The sequence below is a fragment of the Tauraco erythrolophus genome, chromosome Z (genome assembly GCF_009769465.1).
Source record: "Tauraco erythrolophus isolate bTauEry1 chromosome Z, bTauEry1.pri, whole genome shotgun sequence".
Classification (NCBI taxonomy): domain Eukaryota; kingdom Metazoa; phylum Chordata; class Aves; order Musophagiformes; family Musophagidae; genus Tauraco; species Tauraco erythrolophus.
The window spans coordinates 34,670,209-34,692,939 of record NC_141496.1 but is presented as its reverse complement, the minus strand read 5'-3'; the positions used below and the strand labels follow the sequence as shown (position 1 = coordinate 34,692,939).

At 38.8% G+C, this 22,731-nt stretch overlaps 1 protein-coding gene across 1 annotated transcript in view; it reads right to left on the bottom strand.

The window, feature by feature from the left end:
* MCTP1 (multiple C2 and transmembrane domain containing 1) overlaps positions 1–22,731 on the bottom strand; it is a 290,613-nt gene that overhangs the window by 103,476 nt on the left and 164,406 nt on the right. The window contains exons 9-10 of the mRNA XM_086628677.1: positions 14,832–15,018; positions 9,766–9,859 (exon numbers count right to left, since the gene is read on the bottom strand). Coding sequence (XP_086484803.1) covers positions 9,766–9,859; positions 14,832–15,018 — 281 coding nt within the window. The remainder of the gene's footprint in view (positions 1–9,765; positions 9,860–14,831; positions 15,019–22,731) is intronic.

The window sequence follows — 22,731 nt, the reverse complement described above, 5'->3', positions numbered from 1 at the left end:
TTGGTTTAAGTTTGTTAGGTTTCAGTATTTGAAAAAGAGACACCCAGAAGACTGTTAAGTAACAAGGCAGAACTGACACAGCAGGTGAGCTAGGTGATACTGCTTTATCTCCTTTTTTAAAGTATCATCAATCACATTCACGTATGATGGTACAATGTGATTTGTGCTTATTAATGGTATAGAGACACAGGAAAATGTACTGCAGTGACTAAAGGCTATCTTCTGTAAACAAAGAGAAGGTATTTACTACATTCATTTATTTTCTGCATCTGTTGACATGCACTTTTTCAATGACCCTCCTTATAGATTTATATGGATATCAATCCACTTAAGAAAGCTAAATAATATGTAACATCAATCACAGACGTCCTCAATCAAATCAAAGACAAACGGCTTTCAGAAATAAAAGAATCCCCCTCTCATACTCAACATTTCATGTCTCCTTCCCCCATAACCTGAAAACAGTTTGAGACTAGATTTGAGAAGAGGAAATATTGTGATATGGTACAAGAGAAGGCCCAAATACCATGGTTGACAAGTAGAAGTTTTCTGGCTATGAACATCTCTACTAAGGAATACTGTTTTTACCATATGAGGAGGCTATGAAGTTCCCATATGCAAAGCCCTTCACCATCGATTATGGGCACTTATTCCATATGCTAAAACATTCATAACCAAGCTGGGTATCTGAAAAGCAACACTTTTCGCTGATGTGCTAAACATATGGTATGTGCAAACGTTGTTTGGATACCAACCCAAATAAGCGAACATGATCCAGAAAGACAAAGCCAGAGCAATGCACAAGTACTTGGTGCAACTCACATCCATCTGTCATCTTTCAAGTTCTCATTATTAGAAAGAATAACTGCAATCTTAACTCTCACTGACAGCCATGGCAACCTGCTGCATTGCAAGAGTGTTCAAAATAATGGGATCATTCCCAATGAAAGCCTTAAGAGTGCGCTAAAATTTTAAAAGACAGCATCCTTAGGTCTCCTTGGTTTCCAGAAGGACCAAGGAAATCCAGGAACTTAAAACAGATATTCATCATGATACTATTCAAAACCCGAATCTTAAGCACAATACTCTAATCAAGGTAGCCTTGGACAACTTCTGTCTCGTTAATGCAACCAGCAATTTCAAGGAAGAGATAGCTAAATGGCTTTCCTCGTTTTTATAAAAAAGACCCACGTGAGTTCAGAAGAGTATGTGCTGTCCATCTAGCAGTTCTAAAAGTACATTTCAAAACCATGCATTAGACTTGTGCTGCCTAAGCTCAGTTACATCACTTTAAATTATGTTGTTACCACAAGGATGCTTTTCACTATAGACTGAATCACAACTGTCGTCTATCACAGTGTGTCACCTGTCACACGTCAAGAAGTTCTACTCACATCCCTGTGTCTACTGAGGATTTTTCAACAAGCTCCCTGCTCCTTGACTCTTGCAGGCCTCCAGCTTCTGCTCCAGTGACTTTGGAGGTACTTAACTCTATTGAGCAGGAGGACATGCAGGGGGGTTGGAACTAGATGATCTTTGACGTCCCTTCCAACTCAAACCATTCTATGATTCTATGACACCTACAAATGCTTTCTGAATACAGCCCTAAACGTGCACCCAGTGCTGTGAGAAGAGTAGGATGACCCACCACCTGCTTAAGGCACTTACACATCACAAGCATGCTCCCAGCACCACCGAAACCAGCACTTTTTTGAGTAATCCCACGACCCCAGTGGTACCAGCACTGTCATAACTAGCACTGTTTGAGGGAATTAGTGAGACAAGTAGCTAGTAAAACCAGTGAAGTAGACCTTCCCACTGCAGAAATCAACCTGCAGTAAACCTCAGCAAGAAATAAAACAAATCTCATTAATCCATTCTGTTGCTGTAACGTCTCATGCTTTTTGGACTCTACTTGTACAGTCTTAAGGGCTCCTGAAACGGCAGAAATAAAGTGCTGATTTACAAAACACGCATAATAATCTGGAAGGGAGAGTAGCTTCTCTTTTGACGTATCTTCCTCACCCTTTTTTCCCCTTTATCAGCTACAGACTTGGACTACTTCAGAATGTCCCCTAGAAGGAATTCTACTTTGTAATGCAAGCTCCCATTTAAAAAAAAAAAGAAAGGACTAACTATCTTTTGAAGCTTCTGATTTTATTCATCGTGCCACATATTGCCAAATATCATTGTTTGTGCTATCCTCTATTGCATTTAATCTTTCAACAGCGGGCGAGATGGGAGCACAAACTGAGATTACGTTACTTAGATCGAAGTGAAGTATTCTACTTCAATCAGGACTGTGTCCCTCACACTGCACACTAGACAAACATTAATTAAAAAGTTAGTCTTGTACTTGTCACCTTACTTCTCAGAATTACCACATGCCCCTGGATGCACCCACCAGCTCAAACCAGACAAACACTACAACAGTGGTTTAAACTGCAAGAGAAGCTAACCAGGAACTAGAGACGTCTGATTTGTTATTTGCTTCAAAACTCAAAGTCCCCACGGCCCAGGAAGTTCTTCACAAAAGAAATTAAGTTTGGAGCTCAGAAGGTTGGCCACTGGAACAACTTTTCTCCTGCAAGTATACAAAATATACTTTTTCATCATAGAAAAGACATCTAAATATTGAAAATTTTTAATTGCTTCTCAAAATATTCAGAAAATCAAAACAACAAACCCTCAACCTCCACACAATTTTAACTTCTGAGTTTTCTTCTCAAGTAGCTACAGCACCACACTGCCTACCAGTTGTGCTGTGTTTTTCTCTTGGAAAACTTTGGGAAAGGCCCTTTCCATCAGTTCAAAGACCACAAGACTTCCACATTCGCAGATCAGCTGGCTTGCTATGCTGGAATTCATCAGCAAGCACCAGAGGTGTTAGGTGGCTTGTGAACCTTTATGAACTGATGTTCTAGGGCTGGGGTCTCAGGCACATGCCACTGCAGCCCATCTTCCAGGTTCTGGAAGTCTAGTCGGTAGTTGAAACAACAGAACATTGGGCTTCATCTCAAATTCAACTCTGAAAGTATTGCCTTTTCACAAGAGATCGAATGACTTGTGACCAATTCAGACGCAAGTATCTTTTGTTTGTATAAATATGAACTTTACCTGAATATTAGAGCTGTCAAACTGCAATACAGTATAATTCGTATTTTGGGGCAAGTTAAACAGGTAAGTCCTTCAACGGTCCCTGAGGGGGAAGTTGTCCAAAAAAAATGTTTGACTCTTGGTAGATTGCTTCCCCAGTAAAAATGATTTTGGAGCCCTGCAATTCTTCCAAACAGGGACTTCAATTCAACATAATTGCACTTCTGTACTCACTTTCTAGCTGCACTTGTACACAAATTGGAGTTTTTCTTGATGAAAAGCTATCAAAGCTGAAATTTACATTTCCTGCTTGTCATGTTTTGTACAAGCTAAACTGTAATGTCCTTTTATTATAAAACTGTATTAAATACATGCATTTGTCTCCAGAAAACCGCATGTCATCTGCATATTATTTGGTTAGTATTGTAAAAAAGGAGACTTTAGTAAACAAACATATGTCAACATCGATATTTTATACATTAAGATGACTCTGTTTTAGACAGGAAAGAAACACCTGTGTACAGTCATAAATATCATGCTTTTCTGTTTTCAATCTTTGAAAATCCAGCTTGTAGCAAAGAAAACAAAAAATCAGAAAGATCATCAGTCATTGTAGAATGACTCTTTCTTTCTTAATCAGAGGTACCACAGACTCTTACAAGAAACTACCATTGTTGCAATTGCTTTTTAGAGTAGGTGCAAGCCAAGAAGCATATGGCAGACCTACCTGTCCCCTGAAAAACTTACTGCACTTTGATTAACTTGCAAGGGACATCAGATAACATGGGGCTAACTCCTCATGAGCCCTGTGGAGATACTTTCTACCACGGTTATAGAAAGCATGCATTGCTTTGGTACATATCCAGAGATACAAATAGTGTCCTGGGTTTGTTTCTTCAACAGTTTTCTCAACAAAAGGAACCATTTGGTAGGCTAAAGATAGACTGGCATTTAACATTTATCTGCCATTGACCAGTCCATAAAGTTATATAAACTGACAGGAAGCCAGCTCCAGCACTGGCTAGACCATGAAACGATTTTAAGCAAATTGTTAACTTTATTCTAAATTAAGCATTACATGAATTTTTACCTTGTTCAAATTACATCATCCAAAAAGAACTAGATTCACCAAAACTACTAAAAATGTCTTGGATATTTTAAAAATTTAATTGGAGATCTCAATTCCAGTTCTACTTTTAAAAGTCAAGTCCACAAACCACAACTTCGCAAAGTTCAGCCGAGTTTAACATGGTTATGAAAGCTGAAAATATTGTTTGAATATTTCACGGGCTCTTGTGGTTCTCCCCTACCGCTGGCCATGCCTGTCCATTATGGATCTAAGTCCCCACAGCCAAAAAGGCCTTTATTTTGGGGGAAGACATGACAACCAGTTCATGGCTCTGGGGGGCAGTGCCACTCATGCAGACGCTAATGCCACTAGCGTTGTTCCAAGCTCCCTGCTAGCCAGCTGCTGGCAACAGAGCAGCCAGGCTGACCTTTGGCCAGGAGGAGGAATGGCTCAATAGCATGAGAAGCTGCCTTATCTAATGGATTAAGGACAGGACCCAAGCCAAACGCCAGCTTTGACAAGGACTTGCTCTGTCGGCCTTAGCTGAGTCAGTTAACCTTTCTTAGTCTTCCATCTTTAAAATGGAAATGGTAATTGCTCTTTAACAGTGCTGCTGCAACCATGTTGCAACGGACCGCTATCACAAATGTACAAGGTATCTTACCAGGCGATTCAGTGTAGTGCCACAACCAAGTTAAACTCATTTCTGCAGAATATTTACAGAAAAAAAAAAAAAAATAATAATCACAAGTCATCTTTTTGCTGTATATTTAATTCTAAATGCTACAGAGAACCAAAAATGTATTTTAAATCTAAATTTTGCCATTACTCCTAAAACTGCTGCTTTCTTTAAAAAAAGTAGTTCTGCAGTACACGATATTAGACCAATGCCTTCAGGTAACCTATACGGCAGGACCAGGTGAGATTTTATCTGCCATAGAACACTGCCCACCTGGTAGACTTCTGTACTTTGTGAAGGTGATTCAAGTGTACATTGAAATCTAGTTGTACTATTTGACAGAGTAAATTACTTCTGGAACTATATTTCTAAAGGGTCTCTGAATTTATTCCTTCAGTTTTACATGCATGGGCTTCCCTATCTCTGTGATTTTAACATCTGTGTACATCACTCTGACATTTCCTAGCGTTTGAAGAACGATTTCAAAGACCATTTTTGCACATGGGATATTAGGGCGTTTTAGTAGAATAGATTTTAGAAAAATCATTTACATTCCACGCATTCAGCCATCTTGGTATCTTCATCCTACTTTCACATACTTTAATCAAAATTTCAACACGGAATTTTCTTAGAAGAGAGGCTGAATTCCAGACATAAAACTGAAAAAGAAAAAAAAAAACCTGCCTTATTTTCTATGCTTAGTTTCTGTTCTTCAGAGGAGGACAAGCCTGAAAAGCCTTTGACTGTAAACCTAAATATCACCGAGCTCCTTAGTAAAAACTGTCTGATATACTGGGATCTGAAATCTCGGTACCCAAAAAAACCATAGACAATTTATTAATAATGAGGTCAGAAATACAAATAAATTTACTTCTAATGAAGACTGGAGACACAGTAATCAAAGTGTTAAAAATTCATTTCATGCACATCTCATTTGCCTCTTAGCTGGTATTTATCACATAATTCTGTGAGAAAGTAGAGGCCTAAGATGCTCCAGATAAATGTCTCAATTAATTGTACAGAGGTAGCCCTCTTTGAGCTGAACCAGAGCTGTGAGCTCTTTATTAAAAGCACTATTCTGTAGCCTGTAACCTTGTTCCTTGACTCCTCTCTAGTTTCCAATTTAAACAAGTCCCCATGCGGCCCGCTCTAAAGGGCTTTGTCTCCCTGTCATTGTTCGGAGAGCCGAGGCATCCTGGAAGTGTGAAATCAGACCTCATGAGCTGAACGGTTCCCCAGGGAACGCCGGACCGCGCAGAAGGTCAAAGTCATGGGCTGGACCATCTGAAAGCGTCTGATCGCCGGTCTGTGACACAGTGAGCAGGGTGGGGGCAGGGGGAGAGGGGAGCCAGGGGGCTCGGATTGAACACGTCTTAATTAGAGCCCAAAGACAGCAAAACAAACTGTTTTCCAGGCAGGCCGTCGCACGGAGCTTGGATTTTGCTCTGCTAATGAATCTGAGTTGCTAACTATTATTCCTGAAGATAATAGTACTTCTGCTAAAGTTGACCAATCCTGTGGCACATCTTTTCCCACCCTGCTTGCTTCTCCCCAATAACCAGGCAGAGGTTTTGAATTTTGTTTTGCTGTACAGGGAAAAGGAGGAACACATCTGCCCTGGTAAAGCCCACAGCCTTCTTACCATGACCCATCTATACTGAATTTTGCTGCAGAAGAAACACACTCATCAGACCATCGCCTAAACCGGCACTATGTCATGATGAAGGGACTACCTACTGCTTTCCAAACCCATCTGGGTTAGGTGAGCAGAATATGTATTAATTTCAGAGGCCAACTGACGTCATGAGTCCACTACACTGTACGTTCTCTCGCACCATCAGAACATTTCTTCATGCAAAAGGACGTCACTGCAGGCACTCACACTGCTATGCCAGGGCTCCTTCGAGAAGGTCTGCCCCTCCTCCAGAGGAACCACAAATGAGCAAAGATGTGGGGAAACGGGAAAGTATAAGTTCTTTTAGCTGAGGATTTAGGGAGAAAACAATCTCCCACTGAATAGCTAAAACGCAGTAGAAGATTTAAATGAAATCTTCTTCTCGATAAGAGAAGGAAAAAGTAACCAACACACGCAGTGTCTTTCCATTTGTTAAATATAGTTTCAAAAACACGTATTAAAAATACATATGTATTTTCCAGTAAGGTGTATTCGTTATGACCACAATTTCCAACAGATCATAATTCTGCATTGGTGGAAGCCCTAAAATTGTGTTTTGACCATGGAAAGACACTGTTTTTCAGGGGAAAACACCTTCACAGACCAGGCAGTTCTCATGAAGGCCCTGGTCCCAGAAGATGCCCTGGTTTTCAGCTCTCCCTGAAGTCAAGGTTGCTCAACCCCTCAGCGGCTCTCCCTTTCCTAGACCTCCTTGCAAGCAGGCTGAGTGAGGATAAGTCTCACTTTATTCTTTTCTGGGGTGTTTTTCAGCCCCAGTTACGGCACATTCGAGCAGTGTCCCGTTTCCAAATCGATAGAGCCCACTTGCTCCCCTGCCCACAACATCACTTAAATTTCAGCACCCCCCAGCATCTTGTGCAACACATGCGTATGTGTATGAAGCCTGAATCACCACCCTTAGTCTCTCTCTCTCTCTTCTTTTTTTAAAAAAAAATCTCTACTAACCTTAATGATTTCAAGTGCACTGTCCAACACCGGACTATTGAGACTAGAGAAAAAACTGCCCTCGACTATCAACAGTTTATTAGGGGCTTAACTGAAGTGACCTACTGTAGGAGCATTCAGCTGAACAAGGCTATGGGCTTTCTGTGGAAAGGAGAAGAATTGAGGGTTTCATTAAAAAGTAATTTGTGCTTTTTACTCATTCATTCAACGGGAGTCTCAATTGCTCTTTATTCACAGAGAGTTAATACAGTATTACAATGCTGCTCAATGAATGTATGGTAACAAAAGAAAAATTTCACATTTTGAAAGGAAAAAAAAATCCTTGCAACTGTAGTAAGATTGATGACTACTTAAAAGATTACAGAAATCTTTTTCCGTCTATGCTTATGCTTAATGACGGAATATTAAGGATTTTTAAAATCCATTCAGCTCAAACTAATAAATCTTGATTTATTACTTTACATGAAAAGATTCCTGAAAGTGAAATGGGATACGTTCAGCAGACAGGAAACAGAGCAAACCACACAGGTACTATACAGGTGTTTCAGCTACTTTTCAGACTCAGGGGAGGACAAAAGATTAACTCTGAAAAAATGATACAGTAAGAGGAGCAAACTAGTCCTTAGCTTTTATTCACATAAGCAATACTTAGTCGTTTAAGTTATATCTCTGATGACAGCGCTCTCCACACTGACTAATAAACATTGTACAGTTGAGTAAAGGTGGAGGGTCAAGTTTTACACAATTCTGCAAAGATGATTTATTGACAATCACCAAGTAACTACTTTGAGTTATTTCTAAATATTACCAAAGTTTAATCTGAAGTGAATGATACATACACATCCACAAGTTACTAAAAACAGCTATAAATTACTACAGCAGTTAATAAAACTCCTTTGACCACTTTTCAAAATACCATATATTTTTGCCCCAAATACACAATGATGTCTGTAATGTCTGCACCGCCATCTTACAAAACATATCTATCTGCTGTATAAATGTTTTTTCTGAACAAAGTGTGGGGCACAGAGGAAGGTATTCAGTGGTGTTCCTCATCGTCCTGACCGTCGTTATAAACGCAATGTCTGAAAATTTTTGGTAGCTCTGTACATCTTTAATTGAATCAAATGTATTTCCAAAAAATTTGTTCAACCAGCACAAATGACATGTTGATCTGGAAAAGTCGAAGACTGAACGAGGTCAGGGACTGAATTATCCCATTTGCCCCTGAATAACTTAATCTCTCTCTCTGTTCAGACCACATTGGATTATAAGGTCAAAGCAGAGTGAGGAATCTTTAGAAGCATTTCTCCAACCTCCCTGAAAATAGAATCTGTTATTTTGCGTGCCACAAACTGGATGATCAGTTTCAGCAATAAAATATTTGCTCTGTTACCTCATCTGAGAAAAAAAGAAATACTGGTACTCATGCTAATTTACAAAAAAAATACTAAAAAGTATGTTGCTATATATCACATCTGCTCCTGTAACAGAACATTTATGTCTAAATTGCAGTTGAAACAGCTAGATTAGTATAGTTTCCCTTTTTTCCTTTTTTTTTTAAAAGCAGAGATGGCTATTTTCTGACACAGAAGCAGCTCATTTTGCTCCATTCAACTTGTGCAGTGTGAAGGTGATTGTACTTAAAGGAGATAACTTGGACATTTCTGGAGAAATATGGTCAGTATGGCTGAAATACTTTATTTTGAAAAGTAAAAGATTAAATTATCCACTCAGCTTATATCACATAAAATAGAAAATAAAAAAAGACTTTCTTCTTTCCCTTCTTAAATAGATAAGTAGTAGTTACAGGAAACTGCATTTATTTGAAATGTCTGAAACCAAAAGCAGCCTTGCTAAATATCTGGCAGATATCTAGCAGTTCTTTTGGCAACAACTTTGAAAAAGTATCTTTCATTTGCCTTCTCCTCTGGAATTCAGTTTTAATTTAGATAATTTGGTATATTTTTATCTATTAGAAAAACAAGGTTTTTTTCTATGTATTTTTTTCAGGACCTCTGATAGAGAAAAACGTATATTTCACCCTTCTGAGAAATAAACTATGTAGGGCTCTGCTATCATTAGAATGAACTGCTGCCTTGATTACAAAAGTTTTGTTTGTCTGTGGATTTTTTTCCTTAATGAGCAGAAGGGTAAGACTATGCAAACAGACAATAATCTTCAGATAAACTTTTGGTTTAAACATTTTTTTTTTCCACTTCTAGGAAGGCCCAGTTTTACTGTGGTATTTACTAGCTCAGAAATGAAATGAATCCTTGCCTGTGACATCAGCTGCCATCAGTGCTTCTGCCCTGATGACCTTCACCTGAAGAAATCCCACATCCTTCATGTTATGGAACATCGTCATTGGACTCTAAAAGATAATAAAAAGAAAAATAATTCTGCATTGCAAAAAAGACAAACCAAAAGCAATAATAATAGTCTCCTCCCTAGCCCAGATATGTTAGTGCAATTCTGTCTAATGTTGTCAGTGTTTCTTTCAGTATTTTGCAACTTATAACTTACCAATGAAAAATGCAAAGGAAAAATTAAAATGTCAATGATTAAATATAACAGCAACTCTACTGAATTAATCTCCTAATAGTACAGAAACTGTCCATGAAAATTTTAAATGATAGTAGCATATTAACGAAATTATTACAAACAATAAAGCACTTCCTCTCCCTGAATACTTTTGTGAGATCCATGTTCACATTTTCCCTTTTATGGCCCCAATAATATTTTGAACAGTGACTGCAGGCCAATAGTAGTTTTGTTGTAGTTGACCATTATACTCAAGCTTGCATATAGCATGTATCCGTACATAAGCTTGCATATAGCTTGAAAATAATATGAGCAAAAATACTCAAAAGAGGATTATGACAACTTCATAGTTTTCATAATAATTACATGCAAAAAACATTAAAAACATGAATTAAAAGATGGTTCCAATTTCATGGCAGAAAGCTTTAACTAGAAATCTATTTTTTTAACACATATTTCTGCAGTATCTACATATATTAAAAAGAGGAAGAAAAAATTAAAGAGTAGACTAACACTTGCATTTATTCATTCAACATAGTTTTAGAAAGCTGCTTGGAAAGTGTATTCTGTGGATGCTCTTTTTTCAAGTAACTAAAAGCAACAAACTGGGAGTGTTGCACCAGTTCAGTGTGATATGCCAAAATTCTCAAGCTCTAACTTCGAATATAATTTAAAACTTGCATAACTTCAAATGATAGACTATCGAATGCAACTTTGAATCCACAATTGATTAACAACAAACCTGGCATTATCATTCAGCTTTTAGACAGCCTAGGGGAGGAACTCCAAAAGAGGAGACTAAAATTAGATTTGCAAATCCATTTAAATCATATATATATACACCCATTTATGTAGCCAAATTTTTGGCTGCTTTTGCAATCTTGTTCATAAATATTAGCACATACCTTTATTTCGAAGTATTTTAAAATCTGAACTAATGCATTTAATGCCTGTGGCCTTTTCTAAAATTTTAATGCAGTGCAAGTGAAACCTTTTCCTTGCTTATGATAATGTCCAGATTTCTAGAAAATGCAAACATCAGGTAAAACACCAAGTCAATAATTATTTCACTTATTATGAAGGCAAAATCGACTGTTATGTAAAAGCAGAACAAATAACATTACTAATCTGAAAACCACAGGTGCTGCTTAAATGAAATATTAAATGTCAGCTTGCAAAAACTACAGCATGTTTATGCCTGTCCATTAGACACATAATGTGCATCCCTGTCTTTTTATTAAGACAATTCTAACAGTTAAATCACACTCTGGTATTAATTTCAGAAGCCCCAACTGACCATTTACTATTTACAGTGAGGATCTGATCTTGGTATACTGAAATGAGGAATCCAGTTAAGTGTAGCACCCTGCAAGCTACACATGAATACATGCATTCATGCTATCACAGGATAATGGTTAACAAATTTTTATCATTTCTGATATCGTAATCATCAGCAATACGGCTTAGAAATAATGATGGTCAACTTTAATCAGCACACACTCAACCCCCTGCTTCTGTGCTTACAAGCTGAGGGTGGCAGAGACGGCATTACAGACCGCACTGTTACAAGTCAAAAGCATGTGGGCACCATCCCTCCTTTATTACAATAACAATCACGGTTTGGAAGCTTCTTATCAGAACTGGTACCACAACAGAGATAACTCTGCTCTAATACCACAACGACAGTGACAGGATTTACAAAAACGTTCCCACGTTCTGCCCAAGTTTCCCAATGACTGAAACAAACGCCAAGCTTCGGAAAGAAAACAAAGCAAAAACCAAACACAGAACCAGCCAAGTGACCGCCTCCCTTCCTGCAAGGCCGCACAGTCTCCTGTTTCCAAATTTCATCCTGGTAAGCTCGCTCTGCAAAAAGGCACCAGTGCTGTATTGCACTGCACTACCTTTGTTAACATCCCACAGAATAATTGTTTTTGAACTTCTAGTTCCAGCAAGTCAGCCGGCTTGGATTCATTTACTGCGCATCGTGACTGTGGGGACTGCTGAACGTGCACACAATGCCAGGGCAGAGACTCTGGGAGAAGCAAACGACTTCAATACGTTACTTTAAATACGTAACTTTAAGTAATGATTTATCAGATGATACGCTGTCTTCCTATTTATGATTATTGTCGAAGGCCTCAAAACCCACATGGTTTCCGAAGCCTGAAATTTCCATAGCAGAGGAATCCGTGATTTGCTGTGAATCTTTTCAGCCCTCAATAGATAGGAAAAGATTGAAATGCTCTGGAGATGAGTCCTCTTTATTTTTTTAATGAAAGGCTGTATAATATATTTTCTGTATGGCTGCAGCAGCTGTCAGGGAGAGCATCTCAGTTCAGCTCTATTATGGGAGAAGCAATACCCCATCCTATGGCATCGAGATACACTGAGGGGCCAGTACTGATTGACAGCTTGTCACCATGACGTCTTATTCCATCTCTGTTATGGAGAAAATTAATGTCACACCACCAGCCTTATGACTCGCTGTCATCTTAGAACGGCTCACCTTTTATCAATGCTCTAAATAACATTTCAAGCCCATCGTCTCACGGTGGACAATCTGGTCAAGGGACATTAAATCGGATGACTGTGAAATGTCATAATAAAAATGGAATGCTAACAACTTCTTCTCTAAACTAGCTCCTCTGGTTTTTAAACTGTGACAAGGGGGACCGCAGGTTCAGCACACCCGTTCTGAAAAGGTCATACAATCTCTCTTGGTCTGTACCCATTAATGCGCCCCCCTCCTCACCCCAAAAGGAATTAATCTTTTCAGACAATTGTGGTAAAATAATGGTTCAAACAGTAATGCCTGTTTAATTTGTAAGGCTCTGATGTTCAGCTACAAATGGTTAAATGACAGTAATAGAGTCATTTTCCAAGGCTATTTGATCTGATGGCAAGGTCAGCTCATTAACTGTTTTTGGCTGCCGAAAGGGTGCAAAATACATTTCTCAATTGGAAGCTAGATTTTTTGAGGACAAAAAATAAACCCCAAAACACAGCCACTCCACAGGGAACAGTACATCCTGCTAATTGCGTACTCTTTCTTTGTATCGGTTCTGAAGTAGAGACAAGAATATCAAAGACAAATCAAACATCAGTGAAAATAAACTATCTGAATTCTGCTAATCCTTGTCATTTCCTCCTTCTGCTGTCCACCAGTCATTTTAACAAAAATAGTAACATTTAGCAAAAAGGCATATCGATGTAACAATTTTCAAAAACATATAATGAGAAATTCATGCCTCTGCGATATGAGAATCTTCCAAAAATATAAATGTTTTCAAGTGCATTCAGTAATGTAAATATAAGAAAAGACTCATATCCATGAATATGTAAGAAACGGAATATACAGATCAATCTTACACCACATAATTATGCTTTACACTGGGGACCAAAAATTGAGAATTAAGGAACACGGATTAATAATACACACTCGTAACATGTTTCGATACTGCTACTAAATTATCTAAACCATCAGTATCACTTGACAGCCATATCATTACACACAATAATCCACAGAAATACGGTATTGTTGCGCTTGGTAGCAAGAAGTATGTCACCTCAAAAATGTATCCATCAGAAATTTATTATATTTATAAAGATCTATTCTGACAACCACAGACTGTCTGACTGGATTCCAAAATGTGCAACAACTCTTTTAATTGTAATTATTTTTCAAAGATGGTGCACAATACCTTAGCTCTCGGTTGGTTTAGGAATATTATGTTTAGCCTCACTAAGTCACCTCTATTAAACTGTGTTTATGATAACACTATTGGTGTATAAGTTGTACAAGCATTAGCAGACAGCTGATTCAGTGGAGATAGCCAGAATAAATTTGCTGAAGCGCACAACCTGCTAATCTGTTTGAAGAATATTGTACGGCATTAGTACTAGCACTTCATGTTATCTGCACAGCCTGATAAGGTACATCTTTATTAAATTCAGTTATTGAAAGGATGTCAGTCATGGAATAGGAATATTTTAAAATCTAAAAAAAAAATTAAGCGGCTCTTTGTTAGTTAGAGCTTGGTTTAATGGGTGAGTGTCTAGAGAAGCCTTTCTAAACACCTGGCAGCATTGTACAATAAAAGCTTTGTAATTTTAAGTGGAAATAGCTTTTTTTTTTTCCCCCTCCCTTTCTCTGTGTGTAGTGAGACAGTTACTTTTAGTGATTTAAGTACTAGCAAATGCTGGAGTAAGAGCTCCCCTCTCTGTTGCTTTGATAAAACTACAGAGGTTTTGTGTTATATGAGGATGCTGGGAAATGAAAATAATTTGCTTCAGAATATTTTGAAATGGTAATGTTGCTTAAAACACATATTTTGATGATACAAAACACTGCCCCAGCCTCTAATGTGCAGGCAAAAAATAAGGTTTCTTGCTTTCTTTATAGATGGTCAAAAAAAGCCAAAAACTCTAGGCACCTTCAACCGTTTGGCATAAACACTCACTATAAACTGTACAGTCACTAAGTTACCCCTTATTATGTCATGCTTGGTAAAAATTATCTGCAAGGCAGTAAAATTTACTTTTTTATGTCACATGATCAAATCGAATCACAGAATTACAGTGTGGAAAATACCTTATTGTACAAAGAGGATTTGTAGCCGTATCGTGATGTTACCCCTATCAACTGTGATAAGATCAGTAGCAAGTTTAAATAATTGTCATTGGTTGCATGTGATAAGGCTATATGGGATATATTTAGATTCCACACACCCCCCCCCCCAATATTTATTATTTCTATAAGCAAACATTTTGCAGACAAAGGGCAAAAGAGAACTCCATACATATCTCTTCAGTATCTCCTCTCGCTCCTTCTGGTCCTCCAGCAAGTTGACAGAGAGGTCAGAGATAGTGACTGCAGCTGAGGCTGTGAGGGTGACCAGCAACACCAGGTATCCCTCTCCCTCCTCCAGTGGCATCTCCAACTTGTGGGTTTGTTCTTTACTCAGAGTTGACAGGTCAACCTGGCACCTAGAAACAAATGATCTCCATCAGCACACGGTTTTTCTTCCCATCAAACGAGCACATTGACTCACTTGCATTCAGCTGGAGCAAAACCAAAATCAGTAGAAATTCCTTCCCAGCTTCTGGAAGGATTTCTCCTCAACTTCAACCCATGCCACTTGCTTGACTGTTTCATCTTTTATTTTGAAGCTACAACCTGTTTTGCATGTGAACGATCAATGCTAAAAAGAACATATGGACACTAGAAACAAGGTTAGCCAATACGTCTTACTTGAACTTGTAAAAATTCAGCTTCAGATACAAACTGCACTTTTTAATTATGCCTCTTGTATAAACTTAAGTTTTGATGTGATCATTTTTGATACCATTCATCTCACAACAGCAAAAATCCTCTCTTAAAAAAAAAAAAAAAGAAACCTGTGTGGACTTAATTAATTGTGATGGAGTTAGCACAACTGAGCATAGAAAAACATGACTCCAGCACCACCCAAAAGGCTCAGCTCTCTTGCAGTAAGCTGTGCATGTCTCAGGGTCAGAGCTTCATCCAGGCATCCAGGATAAAATCTGATGCCACAACTCCTTGTATAATAAGACGTCTGACGTTGTAATGAGCAGGGACTGCTCATAACTGTGCCGATTGGCTGAAGCCCATCAGCCCTGCTTGATCCCCTTCTGAATAACCCTGGCTGCACTGTACACTGAACTAATGAAGAACAGCTCCATACGTGCCAGACAGCAGAAAGAGCATTGCAATGTCTTTAAAAATAAAGAGCACGGAAGGAAAAAACAGTATCCCTGCTAGCAAAGAGCTAGCAAGGAGCTGACCATAAGCTTTTAATTAAAACAAGAACACCTTAGGGTTAGTAATTAGTCTGTGCACAGCTTAGAAGTTTTAATGTTTTAATCTGTATAATTCACAAGTTTCAACTTTCCTAGATTGCAACTCTGAGCACGTCCCAAAATTCAACGTCTGCGTCAAATGTAATGCCAGCTTGCACTGCACCGGAATTTCTGTGAAAAAGTACTATTTGGAATATCTCTACTTACAGCATCCCTGGGTAATGTTTTGTCAGTTCCTTTCTCTAAATGAAAAACAATAATAACATTGAAATAAACCAATATATTCTCTATATAGGTGAGCCACTGAATACTCTCCTTTTAACGGTGATTATTTAATGCGACAAGCTCGTGTTCTGTATGCCACTCTCACTAAACTACACATCTAGCAAACTCTTTTCATAAAATGTCAATTGATTTTGAAGAGGAAGATAATGTGGTGACCGCAGGGCCAATAAACTGAGAAGAAGGTGGCGGACATGAATAAATAGACATTTAAGGACAGGAAATAGCCAATTATGAGAATAAATGTGGCCTCATAAAATGAGCGCTGTGTTACCACAGGCAGATTAGATTTGCTACAGGAAAATTTCCTTCTTCTTTTTTCAAACATTTACTGTCTGTTGTGCAGCTGTCAAAATTAAACTACTGCAAAGCTCATACAGTAACAAGGTTCAATTATTTTACAATGAAAAAGATTTCTAACTGACATAGCATTCTGAGCTTAATGTTTACCTTTTATTTTGAACTCTTTGGATGATAAGAAGTGAGAAATGAAATTAACAATACGGAAAGACTAACGCTGTTGCTGTCAGTGCGGGCTGATGGTCAATACGAGTTTTGTACATGTACATAGGCTGTCAAACTTTTATTTAGGCTGCAGGGAGGAGTATAAAGACGTCCTTAACATAACAAATATTGTAATCAATCCTTCAAAGCTAGAGTAGGTTAAGGTGCCCCTGGTGCTAAATATTTTTTTATAATTTATTTCAAAACAGATACCCCTCAAAAATACGTCTCTGCAACAATATTGCGACTTTAATCAATAATCATTCAAAGAACCACTCTAAACTCTCTTAAAGTCAGTAAAGGAATCAGAAAGTCATTATGACACAAGTAAAGCAGAAATAATCCACCTCTCACTCAAAAATAGGCAACAAAAGCTACCCTCACTGGAACAAAAACACCCTTAAACGTATCAGAAGACTGCACTGACTGTAAAATTACAGAGTTTACATCAGAGCTACAAGCTCCCAGTTCTCACTTCTCGAAGTTACAGCACTTTTGTGACATAAGCAGTCCATGACATTTTTTATTTAGGCTAAAAGAAGCAACTGACAATTCAATTTCACCTGTGCACCTTTCCTACAGCTATCAAATGTTCCTAAATACCACATCTAGCACAGATCACCTGAGAAATATGTCTCTATTGTCTGCTTGAACAGCCCGTCACCGGCTTTTTATTTCCTAAAATCATACAAGAGATAGGGAGTAAACTGGAAGCTTTTTCCAGCGAAAGTCTTAACCATTTTACAGGGAAAATATTCTCTGAAGGGCCTTCAGATAATGCGATAAAAAATCAGGGTTATTCCATAAGGAAGATGTCCCTGCCCATGGCAGGGGGGTTGGACTAGATGATCTCTGAGGTCCCTTCCAACCCAAACCATTCTATGATTCTACGTCATCATTTTGCTTTATGGAAATCTAGGTTCAGAGTATCTCCATGCGCACGCAGTCAGGTGAAAGCACACTTCTCACTCTGTGCCAGGTCCCCTCCCATGGCCTTGCAGGAGAAGCAGCTCGTATGTCTAACTGGAAGGCGCCAAGGCTCAAGGAGCATTCAGCACAGGGCGTGTGCATTGGCAGCACATGAGCTTTGGTCAAAAGATGAGACTTACCAATTTACAGACACTATACAAAAAATTGCAATTTTTTTCTATTAGTAGTTGAGTTTTTAATGAAAAAAAAACAATCAACTTTGTTCGCTCTCATACCAAATTTTCCTACAAAAGAAAACAAACTGTATTTTGTTACATCTACTGTGCTCTCACCCATTCTTTGCAAGGGACCAAAAGAGTGAAGGCAGCCCGGTTTTATTAAGGTATCACCTAAGCATTAACCCTATCCTAGAAGAATCTTTACAGACATCGGTAGGAAATCCACAAAACTCCTTTTTGGATTAGATTTCCTTACAAGCACTGAAGTTAACAAAATACTTCTAAAGATAAATAGCTTTGGAAAGTTCAAGTTGACAATGTCCCTTTACAGTTTACTGAGAGTACATACAACTATTCCAAGCTTTAAAGCTTTAGCGATGCTGACTTTTACATCAGTTAAGATGTTCTCTTAAAAGATGCTTGCCACCTACAACTGTTTCCATGGAGAACAAAGATGCTTTGAGGATAAAGGTGAACTTGAATGTTACCAGAAAGTGGTGCAGAACGAGCACCATAGTGGCAGAAATTTTTATCTTGCATTCTCAAATTGAGGACTGAGAGAAATTACAGCCATAAGTTGCATACGACCGGCGGCTGTCACATTGAAAGCAGGAGATGATAGTAATTTTTGACAATTCAGTTTCTTACAGAATTGCCATTTACATGCCGTAAGTGAAAAAAAGAGTTCTCCACCTGCGAAGAGGTCAGCGTGAGGAATTATGGCAAAAATAGCCATTAACTCCACAGACAGATTTTCAAGCATGGCTATAGACCACATTTCAGGGAATTTTAGTTTCTAGGGCAGTTTGAGTATTTTGCATTGCTCTGCTGCTCCATGTTGTATGGTCCCCTCAGTGCACACCTCTGTCAGCACTGAACGTGGTGGCCAGGGGCATCAGAACGATCCCACTGGCTGGCCAGCCCCTCAAGAAGAGGCACAGAGGCACGTCCCCCTAGATCAGCTAGCTCTGCACGTGAACGTTATCAGGCACTGGGTGGACCTGGATTTTCAGACCTTGAGAGATCAGAAGAGAGAAATACCATGCAAGTGCCTCAAGCTCATCTGCCAAAGCATCGCAGATAAGTTGCCACAGAAACGGTATGGCTCCCGTGGAGGAAGATTTGAAGATTCAGGGGGAATCCACCACTTCTCTGAAACAGTGTTCAGTGTGTTAATCGCCCAAACTGTTAGAAATACATTTCTGATTTATTTTTAATTTGAATATATCTGGCCTTTGGTTCCTTTTATGTTTTTCTTTATTCAGTTGAAAAAGCCTTTAGTGCCCCGCATTTTCTTCTAGTGAAGGTACTCATATACCATAATCGTATCTCTTCTTGATCTTCCTTTTGATATGCTAAACACTTTCAGCTTCCTATACATTTCCTTGGAACACATCTCCCACAGCCCTCAAATGACTTTTTGTAACTTTTCTGATCCAGTGAAATTTTCCCGCATCCTTTTTCAAGTGTGGAAGCCAGAACTATATGTAGTATTTTATTATCAGCATGTCTAAGAGGTAAAAATCACCTCCCCTCTCTAGTTCTAACAGAACCTGGAATGTAAGACCGTGTTGGCACCCTGGTGAAATATCCTTGCTAATGAATGAATTACAAAGGTAGCGACATGACATAGAAGGCCTCTTAAAAGCCAGGTGGCCAGGCAAGGGAGAGACAGCAGATAGCAAGATCATTTTCTCACATGACAAAATAAAGCATAAAAGAGGAATTGGCACAATCCTAAGTGATAGGGACAGAAAAGCACCACTTGGCTACAACCCAGGCAACTTAATTATCATCATGACTTGTTCGGGAAGACAGCCTTTTAACTCCACTGTGATCCAGGTCTATGCCGCTCCAAAGGATGCCAAGGAGAGGAAACTGTGCGATTCTGCAATTAGAACTGAGCTGGACACACATCAGAAGCAGCAAGGCATGAACTGCTACAATTTGTGAGACTCCGTATCCTTTATCGGCAGAGTACAATGTTCCAGTAAAACCGAGAAACAAACGGAGAGGGGAAATTCTGCAAAGCACCGACAGAAAACGACGCAGCTCGGACAGGCAGGACCGCAGTAACGTGAAGTGCTTGGAAGAATGAGAGCATGGCATTTTTAAGTGTAAAGATAATGAGGAGGAAGGAAAACGACAGACTCCACATGATGCCTGTGAACGGTGGTGAATAGATGTGATAGACTGAAAACCAGGAAAGCTCCCAAAGGAGCTGGAGAGTGTAACTCCAGTAAGTAGGACAGTGACTGGTGGAGGAGCACGGTGGCGAGCTCGGAAGCTGGAGAGGGTCCCCGGGAATCCAGGGCACGGTGCTGACGGGTGCCACGCAGCAAAACATGGAGAGCTGGAGCAAGCCTGGCAGGTTGGGGTGAGTCAGTCTGGGAATGGACACTGGAGAGCTATGTGGAATACAGGATGATCTTGCCAGTCACCCAGCAACGCCTGTACAGGGAGAAGTGTTTATTGCTTGTTGAAAGAAATATGGTCCGTGCCACAAAATCCCACTGATGGATTTTGAAATGAACGATTAACATTTTCCTAAGCACAGCTCTTCACAACAAAACTACAGACCTACTGTTGAAATTGCACAGACATAAAAAAGTAATCGCAGATGTTTTACAATGTGGTATTTCCCACGTCATCCCTGTGGCACGGCCACGCACTACAGACACGCACTGTTGCTGCTGCCATCACCGCAGTTTCTCTGCAGGAAAATTAACACTCTCCTCTGTTAAATCGGTCTATTGCTTTGATGAACATTATGTTCAAACCTAAGCGGATCTCCCCTCAGCACATGGTCCAAGCAACTTTGCAAGAGCTTTCACCCAGCTCCACTCTGCCTTCCAGAAATCCTCACAAACCCCCACCTACAGCCCTAACTACTTTCTACACTTAACTGTCACGATCTGCGTATCTAGGCAGCCATTCCGCTTCTCCTTCTCCCGTCCTCTTATTTTGCCCCTCTTACTTCATGTAGTGGAGTACATTTCCATATGCGGGAGACAGAGGGTCAGAAGAAGGATCCACAAACATAATCCAGCTTATGTGCAGCATTCCGCATTTCAGAATACATTGGGGAATGCTATCAATTTTGCAACAGTACATGACAATAACAACTGTCAGTAAGAGTTGTAAATAATAAAATATCTGGTAAGAGAAAGTTCCTGAAGATTCATGAGCCAAAACTGAACCTTTTTTGTCTTTCTAGCAGAACAGGAGTGCCTCTGCATTAATAGAAGAAGTTAAAATGTGCAGAGATAGTAATAAATAAGGTGTGGAATACCTGAAGGCTAAATTTTGAGATGCAGTATTTACATCTAACTCCCTTGGACAACAATCAGAAATGGAGACGGCTCAGCACATCTCAGGATTTGTCAAGGACAGGCCTGCCAGTAGCATTTTCAGATTTTAATGTTTCAGACAAAACCTTTGGTTTACATAGAGAAACGCATCTGCAATAATTTAACTTCATCATGTATAATCATCACATATAATCAACAAACCGCTGTACACACAGGCTGTTGGTCGTGTGCGTGTCTGTGTTTGCACAGGATTGCTGTGTAATTCACACGTGCACACAGTTCAAAACTCAAATTACAATAGCATATTGACTGTTACCTTTAAAATTAAAAAATAATATATCCTTCCAAAGTTACCTCGACATGCAGGAATTTTAAAACCACCATGTGAAAAAAAAAAAAATTGAAAGACCAGCGTAATAAATGACTACTTACAATTCCAGAGGAATCCTTTTTGTCTCTACAGAGTTTTGCAAAATGGAGAAAACTTCTAGATTCATCAATTTCCACATTAACACAGATTTTCAAACTTAATACTCAAAACCTCTTTCTAGGGCAACAATATTTAAAAACGAAAATTGTCAGTATTTTAATATAAACCACAATCTCCGCAACATCTTCAGAAAAAATCTGGAAAGAAACGTTAGCAGTCGCACATTTACTGTCCCTTCACTCAACTTTATAAGCATGTTGGAGTACCCATACACTGCTTTACAGCACCACTTCATTCTCTCTGATAATGTTCAGTCTCCCATAGTGAAATTACATAAATTTCAGTGGAAAAAATAAAAATGGAAAAGACATAAATATTTTATATAAAAATCCCCCTTTAGTTTAGAACTTCGAGTAGTGCATCCCTGTGCATTCAGATTAATAATGCAGCAGCACGGGTCGCATACAGCTTGTATTTATGAGCACCCAAAAAACATTCTACGGCTTCATTACTATGAAAAAACTAAACAGACGAGACCCAGCAGATTGGGTGTTGAAAATCTAAATACTTAATTTTCAGTATTTTAACTTTTGTGGTTCTTAACATCCATTGTATGGCGTGTACCCATACACACACACACACAAAATCAATCTGAATTTTTGAGACATTATGGGAAATTTCAGTTCGCTACAGATAAAATTAATACATAGCTTTAATGAACATACGATACACAAGGTCTTTTGTTCTTAATTTGCATCAAATGGGAAAAAAAGATAGAAGCACCTATAAATACTGATGAAAACAGATATAGATGAAGTCAACAGTAATTTGCTGGCACAAAATAGGAGTAGAAGTCAATGTCATTTTAAAGATAAACATGCATTTTTCATACCAATAAATAATGCTGTAAATCCTGCCGTACTGGATTGCAAATAACTTCAGCTGAATAAAACTGCATGACGTGGGATTTACTTATCCTGTATGTTCACAGAAACAACTTGTTCTCTGACAGCACTCCTTCTTGGCAATTTATTGCAGCTGTCAGCAGCCAATTTGTTCAGATTACTGCTATGCATAAAGGTGTAACAATCATGAGGATTTATTAGCTGATTATCGTAAAGGTGACAGCCAGGATCGCCTTCAAAATCACAGACGATAAGAAAGTTAAATAATTACATGACGATTAAAATAATTTCACCTTCAT